Source organism: Galleria mellonella, unplaced genomic scaffold (assembly GCF_026898425.1).
Source record: "Galleria mellonella isolate WM207_F2 unplaced genomic scaffold, CSIRO_AGI_GalMel_v1 utg117, whole genome shotgun sequence".
NCBI lineage: Eukaryota > Metazoa > Arthropoda > Insecta > Lepidoptera > Pyralidae > Galleria > Galleria mellonella.
The window spans coordinates 6,385,062-6,407,764 of NW_026441980.1; the positions used below are offsets into that span (position 1 = coordinate 6,385,062).

The window sequence follows — 22,703 nt, forward strand, 5'->3', positions numbered from 1 at the left end:
ATTAGATTCTTGTGGGTGTCAATATTCGTATACCCATGGAGGTTCTTATTTTAAATAGGTTAGCTTCCATAAATAGGTTATTTATTCGGAAGACTTGTTTGAACTAGAAATTTAAAACAACAACAGCAAATTCTATGAAATCAATCCTTCCGAAGTTTACTAATAAATCATCAATTAATCACTCGATAACGAGATATAAATTGTCGGACTCAATTATAAACACCCGTAGCAATTTCGTTACACTTAAAAATACTTCAGTGGGATTTGATCTTGTTTGTATAATACTGCACAAATTATCCTCTACCGTAGCTTAACTTCTTTAAAGGAATATCCGATCAAACGTCGGTGTAAACTAATTCCGATGAGCAAACTCGAAACTCGCTTAAAAAGGAAAAAGTATACCAATATCCACATTGGCCCAACTAAATTGGTTACCTATTACACTGTCGATTTAACCGACCTGCTACACAGCTTTAAAACGTCCACTTTGCTCTTTAGTGCTTCCACATATCTGCTATAGAGTTTTGAATATTCGCTGAACAGAAAGAACATTTCGCAATGTGCTAAATTTTCTTATATCGCTTGTTTCTTTTCTTAATGTGTGTAGTTTTGATTAATTTAAATTGATAATGAGGTCGAAAAACTGAAATATCATTCACTAAATTATACTATTATAGGTTTAAAAAATGAAAGTTTAACGACAGTATTAAGTTACGTACCACTGAGAACTAAATTTATAGTGGTTCTGCATCTGTTCTATTACATATTTACTTTATACTGTTTTCTAAATTAATAATTTTGCCATAATATCAAACACAAATTTTAGTTTTAGAGAGAGCGAGAGAGAAAGGCGCTGTACTCGTAGAATCGATCAGTATTCGTTTGGGTAATATTAATATGTAATTGGTAATGTATACAAAATAATAAGTATATACACAAACAGATAGTATACAAAATAATACTGTAGTTCGATGAAAACCTGTAAAAACTCGTATTATTTAGTATTTTTGAATAAACATCAACAGCAAATAATGAACTTAAAAATATTTTAATACGTCTATTGTATTTAATCAGTAACTTGAAACTTGCATTTTAATTTTCAGGGCCCGCTATTATCGTGAACTACGTTCGAAGAAAATAAAAGACTTTTATTTAATAGTGTATACAAAAGTGCCTATTCACTTAAATTGGGACGTGGCGTCCTCCTGCGATATTGGCTGACCGTCGTATTTCGTGAAATGGTCAAGGTAATTAAAAATGTCTATGATTTATTCACCGCTCTCAATTTACGCCACGCTAACCCTTCCGTGTTGGGACTGTAAATACATTTAAATCACTCACCCCTTGCAAGATTTAGGTTTCGAGATGAATGTAATGCAAGAATTATTGATTTGAAATTGTGTGACGCACTTTTAATCCATTCTAATTGGTTGTAGATATCGTAAACACAGCGTAATGTTTAGACGAAAGTAGCTTACAATTAATTGTATAAATTTTGGATATACCATGACCACGAGTAAATCGTTATGATTATTCTAATATACGAATACACTCCCTTTTTTAAGTTTTTCTTTTCTTTTTTCAAAACAAGGAACGGCATAAAACTACTAATATCCAAGAAATCACTGTAATAAATTCATAATAGTAAACACTAGGTCTGATTAAGATGTCATTCTTTAAACATCTTATTCTAAAATCCTTAATTTTAAAGATAGCAAATGATATTTTTGAACTGTCGTTATTATTTTAGACTTAATAAGAACATTTCATAATTATATCCATTTTGTATCATTTAGGTTATTTATAAAAATATTCTAGCATCGTGATATAATATCATAATATATATAAAAATATAACAGTAAAAAAATCTTACATGAATATTTTTTTATTTTTAAGTTAGTAAGTCGGAACTGATTCCTCCTGTCAATAATATCACATCTCTATTGTATAATAGTAGCAAAATTAGTTTGTATTACCCAACGTAACGTCGAAATTTTTGACATTACAATTTACGCTGTGTTGACGTCGATAAACATTCGAAACCCATTTAAATAGTTTTGTGTTAAAAATGTAGGGTTTAGCACTCCTTATAGTAATTTTCACATCATTTGTGTTGTGTGACCCTTTACAGTAGTAGTACCATGTTTATAATAACCTGCTTGAAGCCTTTCGGCAATTTTTGGTGGAATTTTATTGTTTTTAATTATTACTATCACATTGTGTTACTAACTTTAAGGAGCACTCAGTAGATAATTAACTTATTAAATAAACGTTAACACTTTGTATAGCAACATTTATGTAGTCTCCATTTTATACAATTTGTATGCAGATACGGCTATAGTGTACAATGTAGATAATTAAGTTTAAATAGTCACTTCAACTAAATTCAACGCAAGACTGTTTGAGCATTCTAGTACTACATTATAATGCCAGTACGTATGAATTTTAAATTATCCTTAAATATTTCTAACCTTTATCTGTGTCTTAGATAATTGCATAAAGTTATGAAAATCATAGAGACTTTGTACTAAAAGTCGTCTGTATATTTGTGGTACTGCCACCAAGCGACAGTGTCAGAATGTCTGTATTTTGGTTTTAAGGTAACAATGTAGGCAATAAAGCTAGAAAGAATGAAGAATATCATTTTAGAACTAAAACATTAAAACGTATAAAAATTATGTTTATTCTATGTAGTCAATAGTGATGTTCATGTCTATAAAAGACTGTTACTACTTTATAAGAAGTTTGTTTACCGGTTTCCAAATAATATAGTTCAGGCTTTTAGAATAATTCAATATTGCAGATCATGTTATGTGTTGCAACGTGCCTGTATTGGTATTTCACCGCGTTTGTAACGCGAACGGGAGTTTGGATTTATCTCTTAGCAAGCCTTTATCAACGTACCTACTCGATAGGACAATTCCATTCAAGTGGCAAGTTCAGTCATGCGCTTGAATAACAGTACACACGATGCGTCTATTTTAGTTTGTACCTTCTCCTGATTGCGTTTATAAGTCGTCATATAGACCTTTATTTATAAAACCATGTTATCTATTACATTTTTTGGCATTTGTTTGTAATTAATTTTAATTATACCATATGGTCACAGCATAGAATGGGCCACTTCTTCTTTTCCCGTGAGTATCGTAAGTGGCAACTATGGGAGCATAATGATCTAAGGATGAGCTGTAATGTCTCTCTTGAAACATTTCCAAAGCGTACGCCTGATATGACGATAATGTATTTTAATTAATTTTTGTCCAACTTATCCACTATAGCCGTCATTTATAGCGGTAAAATACGATACTATGTACGTATCATACGTTACCATTTGTGAAGACTTGAGTGGGAAAGAGGTACCAATTATAGGGATTTTATGTTAAACTGAAAATTATTCATGTTATCTAATAATAACTTTGCATAATATTGGCTAACTAGAAACTTTGAATACCATGAATCTCTAATCTAGTCGCTGAAACTAACGCTATCCAACAGCAAAGAGCTGGTTTACTATATTAGAACCCTGCAGGCTATCTTATTCTATATAATACAGAATTAAGTTATGTTTAGATATTTATTTTAGTATCAGGTTAATTTTAAAACTATTTATATTCTCCTTGTGTGAGTACGATACGTCGCTTTTTCATCTCTAGGTTGTTGTAATAACAAGTAACAAAATCAAGCATATTATACCTGTGTAAGAGTAGGAAAATTCAAAGTAAATTACTACGCTAAACCGCCTGGCCCAAATGATAATAGTAGCTTAATATCTTTTTGTTTTAGAGAGAGACCTGTCTTACAGTCTTACAATGTTAACGATTTATTATGATATGATACACATATACACACTAGCTTTTCCTGGTTAAAAATTAACCTGTTTCTTACCCTCTCTCTTAATATCTATGTAAATTTAATGGTGATTGGTAAATCTTTTAAGGCGATAAGACTTGACGAATTATCTCACTTTCACATAATATTAATAAGGATTATAACTTACGAGTATTTTGTTTATAAAAAGTTTTCCTACCATTTTTCAGAGATACATATTGCACGTTTGTTCCTTTATTTTATGTTTAATTTAATACTGTTTGTTTCATTGTACATTATACATAAAATTGGCCAAGTTGTGGTCAGTTTTGTATCTTTCTGTATTTGACAGATTCAATTTTAATATTATTGTTTGCGAACATGTTATTTTAGATAATATTATTGTTATAAATGGTGGAATTATTGGTATTAGGTTGGTTATTGGTATCTGTTTTAGCTTATTCCATGACAGATGTCAAATATCACTACGAGTGTATTGATATTAAATATCGATTTTGTACTTTATGATTTTTAAAAATTAAAAAAGTATACATGAAAAAGTAAATTGTTGAATTTTTAAATAAAGTACATATATATTATATAAAAAAAAATTACTAAACCAATGTAGCATAAAATTTTAAAATTCCATAATTCGATTATTTTTAGGATAAGTTATTTAGTATACCTACTAATTAGTATCTATTACTGATAGATAGGCCATTAAAAAAAATACTAGTTTTTGGCATGGCGTATCCATCACGACTAATCATGTACACATATCATTTTCTTTAATCTAATGACAATAGTCATGAAACTGAATATTTCATAAGAATTCAACAAAAAGTCTCCGATTAGAAATAATATAAATATGGGTAATATATAAGTTTACTTCCATGTTAATAATAACAAACCACTTGATTTTAATTTAATTAAAAGAATATTTTCAATTTTCACATATATGAACTATTTTGAGGTTGGTACATATAATGTTGTCTTAATACAGATTGTATATGAGTGTATACAAAAATGTTATCTCAGTGAAAGTTGTATATAAAAAAATCAATGCAAATTAAACCTTGATGTAATACTAATAATATATCAAATTGTGAAGTCGATTGTGCTATAAGTTAAATTGTATTTGGACGCGTCTTATAGTCCATACCGATTTTTTTACGGAGTTATTCCACCCCTACCTCCCTTCTTACCAAGGGCAAACGGACACAGCAAACGAAACTTCATACCCTGACGTACCCGGGCTATAAACTTGAACATTTCTGCGTATATGGATATCTGCTGTCCCTCGTATCACTTCGCAAACGCGTTCTTTATCCAATTATCCGAAGATAAATCTCACCTGTGACTGCAGAGGAAATAACGTAGGAAAACGTTGTGTTAGGGTAAAATTATGTTTTCACAAATCCTGTGTTTTTTCTTCTCTTTTGACTTACTAGTGTCCGCTACAGATTGATACTTACGCCCTTTATATTGAATTGAATTATGTTCGCTGAACTTTTATCGATATATGACATTTGTAAATATTTTTATTTTATGTTTCTAGGAAAGTAATGTAATATTCAATTATTGTTTTATTATTAATGTCAGCCGTCCTGTCCACTGCTGAACACAGGCCTCCTCCTTAAGGTAGATTTTGCCAGTAGTTGCCACGTTTGACAGATAGGTTGGCAACCGTCGTTCCCAAATAGTTATTCGTTATACTGATGTCTATTTTCGGATACCGACCCTAAAATGATTTTAAACTAACGTCTTATTTGAGTTGTAGATGTCGCTTCGTAACTTGGATTAGGCTTTGGTGATGTTTTAAGAGAAACGTTGCTGCCCATCCGTCGACGATTAAGTAAGAAATAATCAATAATACTGATTATTAACCTTAGATTTACATAAGAAAAATACAGCAAAAAATGTGCGAGTTACGAAAATGCTTGATTGTTCTTAACAATTGTCTTGAGCCATTTTTAAATAATGACTTATTCATGAATAAGTTACTATTTAAAAATTAAAATTCAAGAATATTTCAAATATTTAATATGTAATAATAAACGTAAAAATAAAATACTTAACACGATTTTATAATTATTAATACAGGGTGTATCTTTTAAGTCGAACTGTTTTCCTGAATATAAACTTATAATAACAGCTATTTCAATAATACTGTTTTTAAATGATTCGATTTGCAAGTGTAGTGGGTACACGTATTGGAATACATATCATGCAGATAGCGATATGTATACAACATTATATATTATACTCGTATAACATCCACCGCTAACGAAAACCATTTTCGCTCAGGCGAATCGATTAAATTTCATATGCTTCCGCGATTCGGCAAATTAGATTGGCACTCCAAACGGTCAGAAGTCGACACCGGCCCTTAAGCCTGATATGACGCGTTATCCGTCCTCTTTACAATCATGGAAATATTTAAAAAGATAGACAGGAGTGTTGATGTCTTACTGACATTGGTTCTGTATAATATAGAATACCATCTGTATCCCGTGGCCTTGGATACGTAAATCGAGACAAAGTGTCCTATGTGCTAAGTTAGGATATAACCTATCAGTATTCGTATACTAAATTTCATTCAAATCAATTGAGTAGTTTTTGTGTGAACGAGTAACAAACATCCATCTGTTTTCGCAAAATTTCACATTTAGAACAGTAGTAGAATTCTTTAAAGTTTGCATTGTAAATGCTTATGATAAACTAAATAGGCAATCATCATTGTTAGTTACCTGGGGTATAAGGAAGTTGTTTAGTTGGCAGGACGGCTTTTTATCGTCGAATGTTAAAAATGAAATATAAAATGAGATTAGTTATTGAAAAGCTGAATAAAACATTTGAAGGACAGTCGAAAAAACTTTATTTGCTGTTATAAATATCCTAACAATCCCGACATGCTTATCCGATTCACCTGATGAGTGATGACATACCTTTCATACAAATTTTAATCTTGTGTTCAACTTTTTAATATTATTATTTCTTATAATTGTATGTATGTGTTTATTTATGTATGTATATGACTACGCTGTCACAGATATTATTTTTTACAAATCTATCTTTTTTAACGCGCCACCTATCTACTTATGCTTTAATCCTTTCTACCCAAAGGTTGTCTGGAAGAGATTGCTTAGCAATAAGACCGCCTTTTGTACTTCACTATACGTATTGAAAACTGTTTTAACAAAACATGTTATGTTGGTGCAATAAAGTGTTAAATAAATAAATAAATAATTCCTTAAAAAGTAGTATTGACGCAGCATTTATCGCAATAGTTATTTCCAGAATATTCTCAAATCGAAAAATGACCAGCAACATTTTCCGTCGTGTAACTACGATTTCCGACTCGCCGACTAAACGCGGAGATTAATCCCTCATCCTTACACGAGAGAGGCTTACGTGCTTACGTCTTACAATAGATTTGTTTGGCTGTAACAATAACGCAATAATATCAAAACAATTTACTTTTATTTGTTCTTATTGGAATGGCAAATATGTGGTCGACACCTTATGGAAAGTGGTAACTTGATGGTATCTGTGGTGACATGAACAGCAACATGGATGTCATGGTATCATCATCATTGTTTATTGCCAATATTAAATCACACTCGTTTCCTGAAAACTAAAACATTACTTCAGTATCTTATAATTTTACTCCCATATGCCTTTAACTCGAAACACAAATATGCATGCAATGGAATAGATGACAGAGGTATGCGAACAGCCTTTTTTAGCAGTATCTATCAGATATTTTCTTCCGATCGTTGAAAAAAGGAATGCAATAGTTTCTGCGTACGCACGGAACGTATGTATGTAATTAATGTAATGCATTGGATGATAGTCGCCTCTTACGATTCCTACAGGAAAAAAAGGGATGGCCCATTCTTTACTGGGACCACTAGGAATAAAATGAGCCTAGAGTATAATATACAGCAGGTCGAGGGATGAGCAGTAGCGTACCTCTTAATACATCACTAAAGCCTAACATAGCCTTAAGGTTGTCTTGAAAAGATTGCTCTCAGCAATAAGACCGCCTTATTGTACTTATATAATTGTATCGTTATGTTTGTAAATTGTCTTTTTTATTTCCTACATTGTATAATGCAAATAAAGTATACTCATTCATTCATTCATAGGTTGACCAGCACGCCAAGTAAAAAAACCCAAAAATCCTCCTTATGGAGGAGGCCAATTAAGGAATTGTTCGAATTGATACCTGCTGCTGATTTTCACCACCGTACAACCCGCCATAAACTAAAATTTCATTCCATTTGGACGAGTGGCGGTCTTCCACCGTGCGTTTTTTAAGGCACTTTATTCCACGCACAACCACTCTTTAGAATCAATTTCCAGCAAGTTTTTCTGAACCAATACGACAACATAACCTTCGAGAAAAGAGCATATTCCTTTTTAAAAGACCGTCAGCACACCTGCAATGCTGTTGGTGTTGTGGGTGATTATGGGCGGCAGTAGTCATTTACCATCAGGTGAGCCGCATGCTCGTTTGCCCCCTGTGTTGCAAAAGAATAAATAAAAAAGGCCAGGGCTTAGTATTGAACAGTTAATATGATAAAAATAACGAATGGACAATAGATAGCTAGAGTGGCGATGACATAATGGGTAACTTAAATTAACACTTCACCTAATCCGTTAATCCTTGCTAATATTATAGCATAAATGTGAAAGTGAGATAATTTCCTTGTTGTATATTGGCATTTTATTGACTCTACAATCGTCACGAAATTCGTCGTTTTGGATTGGATTTCGTATTTGCGATGGAGAAAGAGGTAGACTACTTCATAATTTACTCAATGTATCAGTCACGCGGAGGTGGCCACGGGTAAGACGAGTGTCTACATAAATAGAAACATATCCATGTACTTACCTATTTATTATTTAGTCCCCTATTCTCAGATTACTATTTTGCCTTAGGATAAACAAATAGAGCTCGTTTGACTATTCATTAAATAGATGGACATCAAAGCATCGTGAATGCATTTGAAATGGATTCATAACGCTTTGTGGTCCATAGTTATTATCTGATCGAGATTTGTGAATTAATTTTGCCTATTAACCGTTGCCTATAAATGGTTTATCTACTGAATGCAAATAGTGAACATCTGTATTTACCGATACCTATGTATTAATTGCTAGAATAGAACCTTTGTTTATCCGTCGATGGTGGCCCCCATGGGAATTACAGTACGATGTTGATGAATTTTAACAGTGTAATAAATTATATTTGATTGAAAATTTAGATAGCTATTGTGTATCTCGGAAAATGAAGGGATTTCTGAACTTAAATTTCAAGCGAATCAAATTTTACTAAGGGATAAAATTTGTATTTAGTGATCTCAAAATGGTCAAACCCTTAATTGCCGATTACATTAAATACATTTTCGCTTTATATAAATTTCCCGATCGTATCGGTATCATAGCGATAAGGAATGTAACCGAATAATTAAATAATTTTAAAACTTATTTATATATTTTGTGTATATATTGTTATATACGCAAAACGGGAGAGCGATGAGAAACTATGGAGGCTAAGCACTGCACTTACACAAAAGCCTTCGAGTTGGAGTCGAAATAATTGTTGGAAGCAACAAATGTTTAAGACAACTTCATCATAAAGTAGTTTTGTATATTTTAATTATAATTATTAATCATGGCAACAATAGAAAAAGTTAAAAATTATAATTAAAACTGTCACTTTGACCCTTTCTGCTTTTAACGCTGTTACCTACCTGTTAAAATAATTTACATTAAAAATACAGTCCATTTATATTTCAAGCAGTTTATTGTTTCATTTATCCAATAGCAAATTTAGTAAATTCATTAAATTCCTATGTTATGTACTACCACTAACTTCTACTATTATTGGTGCCTTCTATATAAACACCAGTAAACCAGCCTCGTAAACTATGCTTATGTATTATGATGTAGGTTGTCACTGACCGAATATAATCAGGTAATAGCAGTAATTTTCACATCGGTATTTTAAGAGACTTGAGAAAAAATCCTATTTACGTAATATCTTCGCTATTATACTCGTAAATCGATTTTGATAATTCTTTTTGAAGTTACAGTCGCTACTTTTTTATTTTTATTTTTGTGCTTATGTGATTGAGTTGATTTCAATATGGGGATAATAATCGCAACATGACGCGACAGGTAAATATTCGAATGAGATTAATTTGGTTCTGGTACACTGCCCACGGAACCCAAAATTGGGAAGAAGATTATTCCCTTTTCTCGCGGATCGGAAGCAGATCCCATTTCCTCCGACATCAAAGTGAGATAGCAATCGCTTTTTTTATTAGAATCAGCAATATTTCGAACGATATGGACTAGTTAGTGGCTTATTTCTTGACATTTAAAAATAATAATGTAATGTAAAATGATAAATAGTTTTTGAGCGCCTCGTCTTCTAATATTGATATCTTTTCAATAATATTAAAATTTTATTCCGTTAAGTAAATAACTTCTTTAAACGTTACATAATTCATTAAAGATCAACACGGGAGTTATCTTCGTCTATCGCAAAAAGAGAGATCAGTAAATCACCTATACTTTATTTTATTACTGATTTATATATAGGTAGGAATAATAAACCTTCTCTGCAAAACCACTTGAAAATGTTTAAAAAGTGGTAATTAGCAATTTGTTATTTTTTGCTTATAACATCGGACAATATGAAAATATTAAAGTTTATTTTCAATTCAATTTAAAATATCTTTATTTGTATTACTGCTTTATTTGCTTTGAATAACTGTTCATAAATAATAATCGTTCGTTTATATCTTTCTCTCAGTGTTCAATTAATCAATCATCTGCCATTTTCAGGCTAACCGTGTGGAGGTCGACCTACTACTATTAATGAATTGTATTGCAAATACATGAAGATGGAGCCTCTAGTCACTTTTAATAACAATCCTCTCCCCAGCTGTCATGTTGGTGTTGTATTATGTTATATTAATCGTGAAGAAGAACATAAGCGGCTTTTATGTAGTAAATCTATATTTCTGGATGTAAGAGATTATACGCAATGTGGTCGACTTCCACCCGATCCCCTTGGAATCCATCATGATTATATTGTGGGAAATTTGTCGTGGTAGCTAAATGCTCTCACTTCGACGTCATTGTTTCATCATCTACTAAAGCCCCATCAATGTACACCGATAAAAGTAATATCGGGTTTCACGGACAAAGTCACGAGCATGTCTAATATTTTAGTAGTAATCCACAACTCATATACAAGTAAATTAAGCTCGTCGTTAAGTTACACGAAGTAGGCTGAAAAGTTTAATTACCTGAGAGAAATATAATAAATGGTAGTACCGAGTTTTTAAACTATACGAATTATCTATTAAATTTTGCTGATACCCACATACACCGTCGGAGTTTATTGTGTAGTGTAAAACGTGAACTCATGTATTATAAATAAAAGAGATAAAATTTTACACTTTTAAAAGTAAGTACAACAATTCCACTGGCTGATTGCTGCCGCGTGTCCGCTCCCATATGAAAACAAGTAAATCCAATTGACTTTTAATGATGCAAATTTTTGGAATTCCATTACGAATCCGTACCGTCCAGTGCGTTGATCAAAAGCGTCAAATTTACACAATCAACAAGTCACGGGTCATATTCACTGACGTAACGCGTAGTTCATGGATTCATAAAAGGAACGCGTTTTTTTAGTAATAAATTAAAAGGGAGGAATTATATATAGCTTTATAAGTAGTTTACCTAGATCTCAATGCACAATGCTGTCTCTGGTAACTTTCCCTTCTTAAAGAACATACATTTTTTCAAGTTACAAGTAATACCTATATAAAAGGTATAGGTAAGGTAAAGGTACAGATGATTAATATAATATTAAAATTAAATAGGCTATAAATAAAAAATAATACATAATCAAAATCGTAATGTTGATGTTCCTTAGTTTTTTTTTTCAATGTATCATATATTGTCTGTTTTAATAGAATTAAATGTAAAATAAACCAATTTTTGTAGATATTATGGCAGACAAACCATCTAAAGGAAATTTGTAACAAATGAAAATATTCAATCAATTAAACGGTTTTTTATTTATACTGGTATTTGGACATTAGCAGACTAGTTCGACTAAAGACTAGTCGGATAAATTGTGCCTTTGTTTATATATTCATTAAGTTCTTTTGAAACAAACCATAGAGAAAATGTACAAAAAAAATGTGCATTGCAAGCTAACTAAACCTACGTATATAGTGCCCTGTCTAATGAAGAACTATCCAACGAACACCTCGGACACAACCTAAAACACCCAGACCGGAACCGATTTAAAAATGTTTTTTCCTCAAAATGGCTTGATTGGGAATTGAATTTGAGACCTCATTTATGCAAAGCAACATGCTCATTACTGCACCACGGAGATCGTCATTTGTTTAAAGTTGGAACTTGTTATCACGCCATCCCATTATCGATGGTCGACCCCTGTGATAGTACGCGTGCGCGCCCGACGCGGGTGACTAAGTGATGTATGGGCACAGAGGAACCTCTGCGCCGGAGCGTAACGTGTTAACGTTACCGCGCTAAAAACTGCCAGTATTCGCCGGCTCGCTTGTTACCTGGCAACAACGAAAAGCGAAAACAAACGAGATGCCCATTTAAATTTGCAAGTTATAAATTGATCTCTGTGTAATATCTCATTTTCTGCAGTTTCTTATGAATAAAGTAAGAGTTTATCTCTATAAGAAGGAGGTGCTTGTATTGTTATAAATTCTTGTTGTGTAGTCTATGTGTCATCATACTATTCTGTAAATAAATACTGAATATTGCACAAAATTTTTGTCTCTCCAATTAATCTCTTCAGCAAAGGAATAAAATTAAGTTCCTTTGTGGAGGAATAGCAACGTCACGATCCCCAGTCAAGCTTTGTGGCTTCCGTTATTATTATTTTAAATAAGACCTTATTTTAAAATCTAATCAAGTGACATGGTAAAATAATTATTTTACAGTGGTTGTATGAAGCAAGGAAAAATTTACATTTTTATTGAAAGTAGCAAAGAGGCGTTTTACCTGTATTTCAGTAAGTAATAAAAAAGTTAAAACCGGGGTAAATGCAAGCAGCGCGGTTGCTAATATTTTTTATACTACTGCCAAAAAATATAGAGTAATGTTTTCAGGGTACATGTGTGTGGTGTGCGTTTGAATTTCTTTAATCCATAATAACTTATAAATGCCTGAACGTATTTAGATAAATGAGAAATCGTTAATTCTTGTATCATACCCAGTGACACTGGTTCTAATATTTTTGAATTTTAGGAGTAAAATGTCAAGTATATTTTTAAATTTATCTTACAACGTAATTAAAATACACAATACTTTTTTCATCTACTATATTACTATATCTACTACTATTATTAAAAAAATAACTTTATACCAAACACACTTATTCCATATAAAGGAAAATATTACATAGGTTTTGTTTACGCAGCGATTTTTAAATTTAACCGATTTTTATACACCTATCCCCCGATTTACACGGTAGATACGTTCCTGAGAAAAACGTGTAAATCGAAAATTAAAAATTTTCAAGTCAAAACCGTGTAAATCAAAAAGCTTGCAGAAAATGCATAATTTTGCTATTTAACAGTTGTGATTTTTTCAATATTTTTAGGTGTACACAGAAATAAAAATAAAATGCATTGACAGGTTAAAATATGTAATATATTACGGAAACACTGTTTTTTTATTTAATTACAATACATTAAACGATCCAAAGCGATCCAAAATTTCGATTTTAGTTTCTAAAGAAATAACTTTTCTTTTAACTTCTTTCGACATTATAAGCCTATAATTTTTTTTAATTTATGTTAATTTATAAAAATCTTAATTATGCACTCACTTGTAATTTACGAATAAGAAAAATTAAATCTTTCTGACACTGTGAAACTTTCACTTAAATACAATTTTCCGTAGATAAAACTGTACAACGACCTTTATAAGAAGCGATGCTTTCAAATAATTAACATCATCTTCATATCAGTATTCACCATCGTACAACCCGCCATAAACTAAAATTTCATCCCAACCATCTGGACAAGTGGCGGTCCTCCACCGTGCGTTTTTCAAGGCACTTTCTCCCACGCACAACCACTCTTTGGAATCAACTTCCAGCAGCAGTATTTCCGAACCGATACGACAACATAACCTTCAAGAAAAGAGCATATTCCTTTTTAAAAGGCCGGCAGCACACCTGCAATGCCGTAGGTGTTGTGGGTGATCATGGGCGGCGGTAGTCACTTACCATCAGGTGAGCCGCATGCTCGTTTGCCCCCTGTGTTGTAAAAAAAAAAAAAAAAAAAAAATATCAGCCTTTAACTATCCACCGTCGAATACGAGCCTCCCCGTCGGGAGTTTTACCAGTAGTTGCCACGCTTACCTGGCGGATTGGTACCCGCAGTCAGGCTTTGGAGATGTTTTAAGAAGGACACAGCTGCCTATCCTTCGCTCTCTCTCAGTCGCCTCTTATGACGACACCCACGGGAAAGGAAAACGTAGCCTATTTAATACCGGGACCACACGAATGCTTTCAAATATGATAAATAAATTTAAGAAATTTAGGTGGCTCAGTTATTTAATATTATTTCCTATATTTTCTTATAAATATATAGGAAAGTCTATATTCAGCCATGAACAATTAATAGCTCAAATAATTACGAAAATTCATTTTCTTTATCCCATTACTTAGGAGCTCAAGGACCTTTCGAACATTTAATATGTTAATTTTAACGTTATTCCTCTGATTCCTTGGAAGAAATATTAACGTACAGACCCACAAATGTCAAAGTATGAAAGATCTGTTTCGATCTTTAGGGCGTGAACCTTAAACGTAACCAAGAGTCGTTTTTCTGGTTGAGCTCGTTTATTTTCTTAGCGATTTGATGGCAGATACACTTGTAAACAAGTTTAAACTCAAACCAAATGAATTTAACTTAATGCAAAATTGAATTACCGCTTCAGAGGATCCCAAAATTAGTTTGACCTGGACAATGGGTGCTACTGTGAGACGATTGTTCAAATATTTGTAGATCTAGTCAGGGGCCGTCGTAAACCAAAGATATTGCTTTAGTATTGTCTCAAAGAGATTAGTTTCCTTACGTTTCTGTGTTGCTGTTATTACGAGCAATGGACAGACTGCAAACTGTCTGGAAATTATTGACAATTATAGGCTTTCCATTTAGGATATCGATATTTGGTTCCAATAATGATCGGATCCAAAGGGTCCTTCAAATAAAGAATATAGTTTATGATCTATTAATATTTTCCAATAAGAAGCATTTAATAATAGTGTATCTATAGAATTAGACTCCATCTGGAATTATGAGGATAGAGAAGTCAAGGGTATTAATTAATTTAGTTGTGTAGTGTTTTAGTTTAGTTAGTTAATAGTAGCGGCAAAGCTGCAAGGAGGAAAAAAATATTTTGGAATATTTCATAATTATATACAATGTTGATGTATCTGATGCCAATATAACAATGAAAACATTTTTTTAACTGAATTAGTGTTGAGTTAAATTTTTGAGTTTCGAAAATTATAATTGTATTGCTGTTGTAAATGACAATAAACATGAAAAATATATAATAAACAATTATATTATTTTTTATTGAGGGATTACTTACAATTTATTAGATATATGCTATCTTATTATCTTAATAATATAATGTTAACTAGAAGATGTCTGTATACGGTAAATATCTAAGAGGGTCTTATTAAGACTAATGGAAATCAAAACAATAACTTTTAAAAAGTTTATCTGTCTTTCTGTATGTTTGTTCCATGCGTTGCGGATTTCACGCAATAATTAGTGCATCATATTGGATGCGGTTTTCACAGTTATGCCCCTTAAGGTCTTAATGAAAATCTGGTATATGTTTTTATTGAAACTTCTTTGCGGCTATGATGTAAATTTAAGTCTGGCCACATATATATGTTGATATTATTTTTTATATGGTTTTTATTTCTATTCAAATGGTTGTCTTGTCTTGTATCTATATACATATATTATATATATTGTTGTCCTAAAGAATATTATTTTTTACTGTGACCCTCTACAGTTTTATCTTGATACACCATCGAGAAGCGTTTTATTTCATTTTCTTACTTCTGATATCCACGCGTACGAAGTAGCTGACTAAAAGCTATATTGATATATTTTTGTAAATGTAAAATAATAAATAAGTAAATTACTATATAAACGCAACTCAATGGAGGCTCACGATCGTTCCTTATTATGGCAGTCTATAGAAAAGCCTATATTCGGATATGGACATTCAACTATACCATTTGAGAATTTTTCGAGAAATGAGAAATAAAAATATGATTTAGATATTATTTATATTGGCGTATACAAACATTTCCCCGCAACTCGCTGTCAAACACCCGCATCGTTATGCGGGCACAAGTTTCGCGTTGATTAAAGATAGCAATATCAGTTTCGTCAACCTTCCATTAGAAATGGTACAAAGGCGGACGCAATTACATCAACGCGACATCTGGCGGCCTTATCATGAAAGGGTTGCATCTTATAAGGAATTCGGTATCTTGAAGGCGGCTCAGATAAATTTCTAATGGAATTTAATTAGAAATAATTAAATAAATCGGAGCTATTAAGTGACTTAAATGACTACTCGTTAACTGAGGAATGCGATCAGAAAACATAAAACATCACTTTATATAGGTGTATAGTTATAATGAATTGATTACCAAGTAATAAACACTGTAATTACTAAATATTACTTGTATACTTACTCACGCATTGGGCATGTGTTTCGTAGGGAAGAAGAGAATGTAGTACAAAATGTGTTAGATACGAATGGTATATAGGTGCAGAAGAAGATCCAGAAACAGATTGATAGATTTTGCGAAATATGACATGGTTAGGAAGATAATGAATAGTGAAATAACTACAAATAAAGACAATTGGAATAAGAAAACTTATTAAGCCGACCCCAAATAGATACTGGACAAGGTCAAAAAAAAGACTCATATCGTTATTCACCTATAAATTGCATTAGTTATAATAATAATAATTAATTTAATAAACCGAAAGTCAAAATCGAATTATCATGCCCGAAAACTGAATACAATACATTACCTACACAGTAATTGGCAATATGAACAACTTACAGCTGAGCCGTAAATAATTACTCTCAAAGTGGGATTAATAATGTATTAAATCTTATAGACATTTGAAATAAATCACAATGTTAATGAAGGAACCTCGTAAATGGCCTTAGAGGCATAATTGAAAACATCATGATACCTTAATTTATTTTCCATTCTAACTAAGCGACAAAATTACATGTGATAAATGACAAACAGGCAAAAAAGATCTCTGAGTTTCATTGATCTATCTCGTTTGTTTTATTCGGATACATAATGTATTTTACTGAAACTGCTATGAACATTAAATCTGAAATGCGAATTCGCATGTTTACCTACAGAAAGTCCGCTAAAAAAGTTGGTAAAGGTACCTTCAATACTTCAATACAGCAAACATTGTCGTTTGTGAACGCGTTTACTGTCAATGTAAAAGGGGGAACCGAATAAGAGTTTAGTTTTTCTTTTTACAACACTTGTTTGATCCTATAAATTCAGATATGTGTATCGCTGCAGGGTGTAATAGATGGTACCAATCAAAAAATTGAATACCCTACGTTCACTCACGTTTTCTTTTGACTATGTCGGAAACATTTCATGGTTTTTACAAAATTTTTGAGGATATTTTGTGAGTATCGTAATGTGAGTTTGTCATTCTATATCACTTAGAAGTGAGGGAAATACTTTTATTATTATTAACTAGCTTTTTCTACTAACCGCTACTTCGTACACATGAATTTCAGAAGTAGGCAGGCTAATGAAATAGCCCTCTTTAAATAGCATATTGAGATAAAACATATATAAAATTTTTATTTAGATCTTCAAGGAACACAACTGTGAATACCGCATGCAATATGTTTTTTGCATGATGCCAGAACAAGCATACGGACAGACAATAATTAAAAAAAAAAATTGTAGTAGCATTATTTAGTGGCAGAAAATTTACAGGGTACAGAAGCATAATACCTTAATCCTCAGGAATAGTAACGCATAGGGGTATCTTGGGTGAAACAGTATACTCTGTATGTCCATGATACTGCTTATGTTTATAGGCGACGGTTACCACTTTCCATCAGGTGGGCCGTCAGCTTGTCTGCCATTCTAAGTTGTATAAAACAAAATTATTATAATAATATTCTATTGCTCTTACCAAAACCCTTTATATTAGTTTATCTTAAATAACTACCATTGTATAGGTATCGATTAGTTGTAATTTTATTGTATTAGTAAAATGTTAAAGTTTATGAAGATGTTTTGTGAAGTTTTTACTCAACCACGTCTAAGCGTCCGAACAAATGAAATTTGGTATATAAAAAGACTACATTCTAAACAAATACATTATGGGATACTTTTTAGAATACAGCTAATCTTATATAATATAAGAGAATAAGGGAATAGAAAGTTGTTCTATTTAATGAATACTATCGCTGGATTTCTGCTTGTTGTATCCATTCCGTTATACGCCGCATACACTTGCTAGAGTTCCTTTGTGCAGTAATTGAATACAGGAAAAAAAAATTAAATACTGTCTTAATTTTATTAGTAACATCAGAGTCAGAAACTACGTTTATATGGACTGTATTTGTTTTCTTTATTTTGATATGCGGTCCATCTAGCCTAGAAACTGAAATCTGTATTAGATTGTCCATCTTATTTTTTAGATATCAGCCATAAGTAATTAATATTTGCATATATATGGGGTGCCCTATAGGCGACTGTTGCAAGCTACAACTTTTGTCAGTAGGTCCGTCAAAACAACACAGTGGAAAAAACCACAATATAATATTGTTCATTACACGTGGCCATCGCCCAAGGTTACATCTTCTGCAACGGACAAGGAGGCCTTTTCATTTTTCCTATGTTTATAATGGTATGTTCTTTCCAGAGCCCAGATCAGTTCGTAAAATCACGTTTAAATATACACATTTATAATGTACTAACACAATAATTTTATGTGTATTCAATTATTTTAATTCATTAATTCTGATGTGTTCGATGTGCCTTAAACATTAATATACTTGTCAAATCTCAAATTAGGTGAATATTTCTTTATATTGTTAAAAAAAACTTTTTATGTAATAATTAACATTCAGTTTTTGCAACAATTAAATATTCATTCATTTTTTGTTTCAGGTAAGGTCGCAATGATTAATGTAAGGTTGGTAAGAAGTTATTAAATTAAAAACATTTAATAAGTTATTAACTTTAAAATAAACAAAATTTCCAAAATAAATCTGTGAAAATTTTTTGTACTGATTATAATATTTTTTGGAAAACTACAAGTTCAAGAAGTTTATTTGCCTTAATTAATAATTTATTGTAATAATTATTATTCATTCTTCTAATGTAAGAATGGGCCACCTCTTTATTTCTCGTGGATGTCATAAGACGTGACTAAAGGAAATTTATAAACTTGAAAAAATAATCATTTTGCCTTATGTTCCCGGTATAGAATAGGCTACCCCTTCCTTTCTCGTGAGTGTCGTAAGAGGCGATTAAGGAAGGGCGAGGAATGGGCAGTAATGTCCCTCTGAAACCAAAAGCTTAACTGCGGTTGTTATCCTGCCTGCCAAGCGTGGCAACTACTGGCAAAACCCTCCCTTATGGGGTGGCCTATGTTCAACAGTACACAGTTACCTCACGGCTCATATGATGATTCTTCTAATATTTCTAATAGTATTAATATGTATTCAAATTTACACCAAGTGCTGACATTCTAGTATCGTATTAATGCAAAGTTATTTAAACAGTATTTATTAAAAAATCAAAAACTTAAGTCTACAAATGAATTAAAATAAGATGTTGCCAAAGTGTGTTATACATTATAAATAAAAATAATGTAACAGATTATACTGTAAGTTTAAGAACATCGTTATAGGCGCTATATTTGTCGAGTTTTATGTCGGCTTTATTGTGGAAAATTCGGCAATACATTTTATGCTAATGAATAAATTATGATGACACAAGAGGGTTTACTTGTTTATCTTGTCATATAGAGACAGTGATGAAAATTTGTAGGTTTGAATAAAATCTCTTATGATCTTTCTTATCTATGTATATTTTTGAAAAGAACACTAATTGATATGTCATATGTTTGTTGAGATTTAACCTTGACTTTACTGGAAGAGAGTTCTACATATATATATAGTAGCATGTAGAAATTTATATGAGTTATAATTCCTAGTTCTCCATGTTTATTAACTTATACTAATATTATAATATAAAGCAGATAGAATCAATTGTTTGTTGGGAATGGAAAAACTTAAAAACTACTTATCTGATTTTGGAGTAAATTATTAGTGAATAAAATAGGCTATATATTACTTTTGAAAATTCTGTCTACCCATGCAAGGCTAGCCGGATTACTAATATAATCTTTTGAATAGTGATTAATGTCACTGTAATAAAATATAAGCTTATTTTAGATACTTTAGAGTGATTAGATATTTCTCATTATTAACGTTGAAACCACCTTGTGCTGGTTTTGTTCTAAGAATACTTAACTTTTCTGACAAATTTCAAAATTATCCCCTTTCGGACGTCTGTGATACACAAGACTTTTATTTCAAAATTAAATATACCAAGCTTTTATTTTTTAAGATATTATTATTTCGATTATACAAGTGAGAAATTCATTTCGAGACTCATAAATTGTATTTTTATATACAATTTCAAACGAATTTCAAAAAGATAAATATTCTCAATTCGTTTTTTTTTATTTGTTATCTCATAACTCCGTCAGATATAAACGGATTTGGAAAATTCTTTTTTATCTAAAAAGATTTGTATACAGATTGATCCCATAGAAATTTTATCGAAATTCGTCCAATACTTTAGTTTTTAAATCAATATAATTGGTTTTGCCACAATTGAAGTCTGTTTTATTTTGTGAAACACAATCTTAAATTATAATGTCATATAACTTCATAGTTTAAAGTACAGTTCAGTTACATTATTCAGTTCAGTAGATATTAAACAATATTCACTATTTAGTACCCATGATATTCTTTTGGAAGTTCCTTATAAATTTATCATTACAAGCATAATTTTATTATATATAAATAATTATCATCTATAAAATTATAATTCCAGTGCTCATGAGTTTACAATTGAGATCTGTTTATTTCACACAGAACATTGCAACAAAATTAATCGATTTTAGTTTCGCTTAATCGGCTTTTTAGAACTCATTTGACGGGAAAATTATTTAGTCGCACCACAGATAATATTTTGCAGTTAATCATATTCAATTCAAAATAATTTGTTATTTGTGCTTTGTATTGAAATAATGTAGTATTATACTCGTGCACTTAATTGGATTGCTACAATGGCTTACTGTGTATGTTATTAGTAACAAAATACAGTAGTGGAATTATAATAGATCACCGGACGAATCTATAGTTATACAATTAATAGCAATATTTTAACGTAAGGAATTACTTAGAATTTCAAAGCTATGCAATTAAGTAACTTAGATATTATAAATATAAAGTCACATTCTATAAAAATTATTGCATGTAGAAATTCACTTGTACCAGATATTGGTAAGAAAAATACTACCAACACTGACGTAAGAATAGATGGCGTATACATGTACCCCATTACAGTATCCCTACTACACCATTACATTGTGAAAGATACTCACTGATACAAAACTTTACTCGTATTAAACCCTTTCGAAAATATCACTTATCATGCTGTTTTGTAATTTTTTAAACTTTGTTCTATATGTTATATGTGGCTAGACTCAAAGACTGATTTGAAGTAAAAAATATACAAAATGCATACAATATAATAATGAATATTTACATCTGTAAATACATATCTGTGAGTTTCGGTATAGAAGGTGCGGGATCAAACGATTCAATTTCATGATTTCCATAATTTAATGTTTTTATTATAATTTGGAAACCTACTGTTTTTATCATAAATATATGTACATTTTGTTACAGATCATGCAATTTAAGAAATAATAACTTTACATTCATTGAAAATATGCATAGAAATGTTTTTCTAACTGAATTTTATTATAATATAATAAAAAATAGTATCTTTTTCTTCTTCGAGTTCTACCATGTTAGTCGATTAAACCTTCAGTCTGGTAATGTAGGAGGACTTTTAATGGAAGAGGAGTCATAAAATATCACGTAACTCGTTTATATATGATATTCATTTAATACTAGTTGTATTCTGTGGTTATGCTCCGTGGTGTATCGAAATGTTTAATACCCTTCTGCGAATGTTTTAACCTTCTTTAAGAAATAAGCTATCAATGTGATTTTTTTTTCTAATTCGATTGGTATTTCCAAAGATTAGCGTATTTAAACTTTTACAAATTAATGAACAGGGCAGTGGGACTCTGTTGCAATGAGTCTTTTTAAACAGATATCACGCCGGCTGTTAGAAACCTCTGGCAACTAGAAGGCTGGCCTATACTTTGGTTAGCATATTTCCATAACCATTCAACGTGGAAATGCAGCAAGTCTCCTAGATACTCTGCCAGTTGGCAGTGACTTCAAAGATTTTTTAGCTTTAATTAATAAATTTAGTTTTAAAGTCTTGTTATATAATTATTTTGCTTAAATTTCAACTTGTTATATTTTATATAATGACCAGATTGAATATGGAATTTTTTAGATACCTGAAGAATATTTCTACCTATGCGTTAGAGAAGACTTGTTTTGCACGCACACTCTTTATTGTATGAACTGAACGTTCTCTCGCACAAAAG

At 31.4% G+C, this 22,703-nt stretch overlaps 1 protein-coding gene across 6 annotated transcripts in view; it reads left to right on the forward strand.

Moving 5' to 3' along the window:
* The window catches only part of LOC113511928 (polypyrimidine tract-binding protein 2), a 530,476-nt gene that overhangs the window by 233,036 nt on the left and 274,737 nt on the right, over positions 1 to 22,703 (forward strand). For 4 of the 6 annotated variants that reach the window (XM_031913421.2, XM_052896538.1, XM_052896547.1 and 1 more), the window contains exon 2: positions 1,104 to 1,247. The exons of the other annotated variants lie outside the window; for them this stretch is intronic. In XM_031913421.2, the coding sequence (XP_031769281.1) occupies positions 1,239 to 1,247 (9 nt within the window). In that variant the 5' untranslated portion in view covers positions 1,104 to 1,238. The remainder of the gene's footprint in view (positions 1 to 1,103; positions 1,248 to 22,703) is intronic. 6 annotated transcript variants of the gene reach the window in all.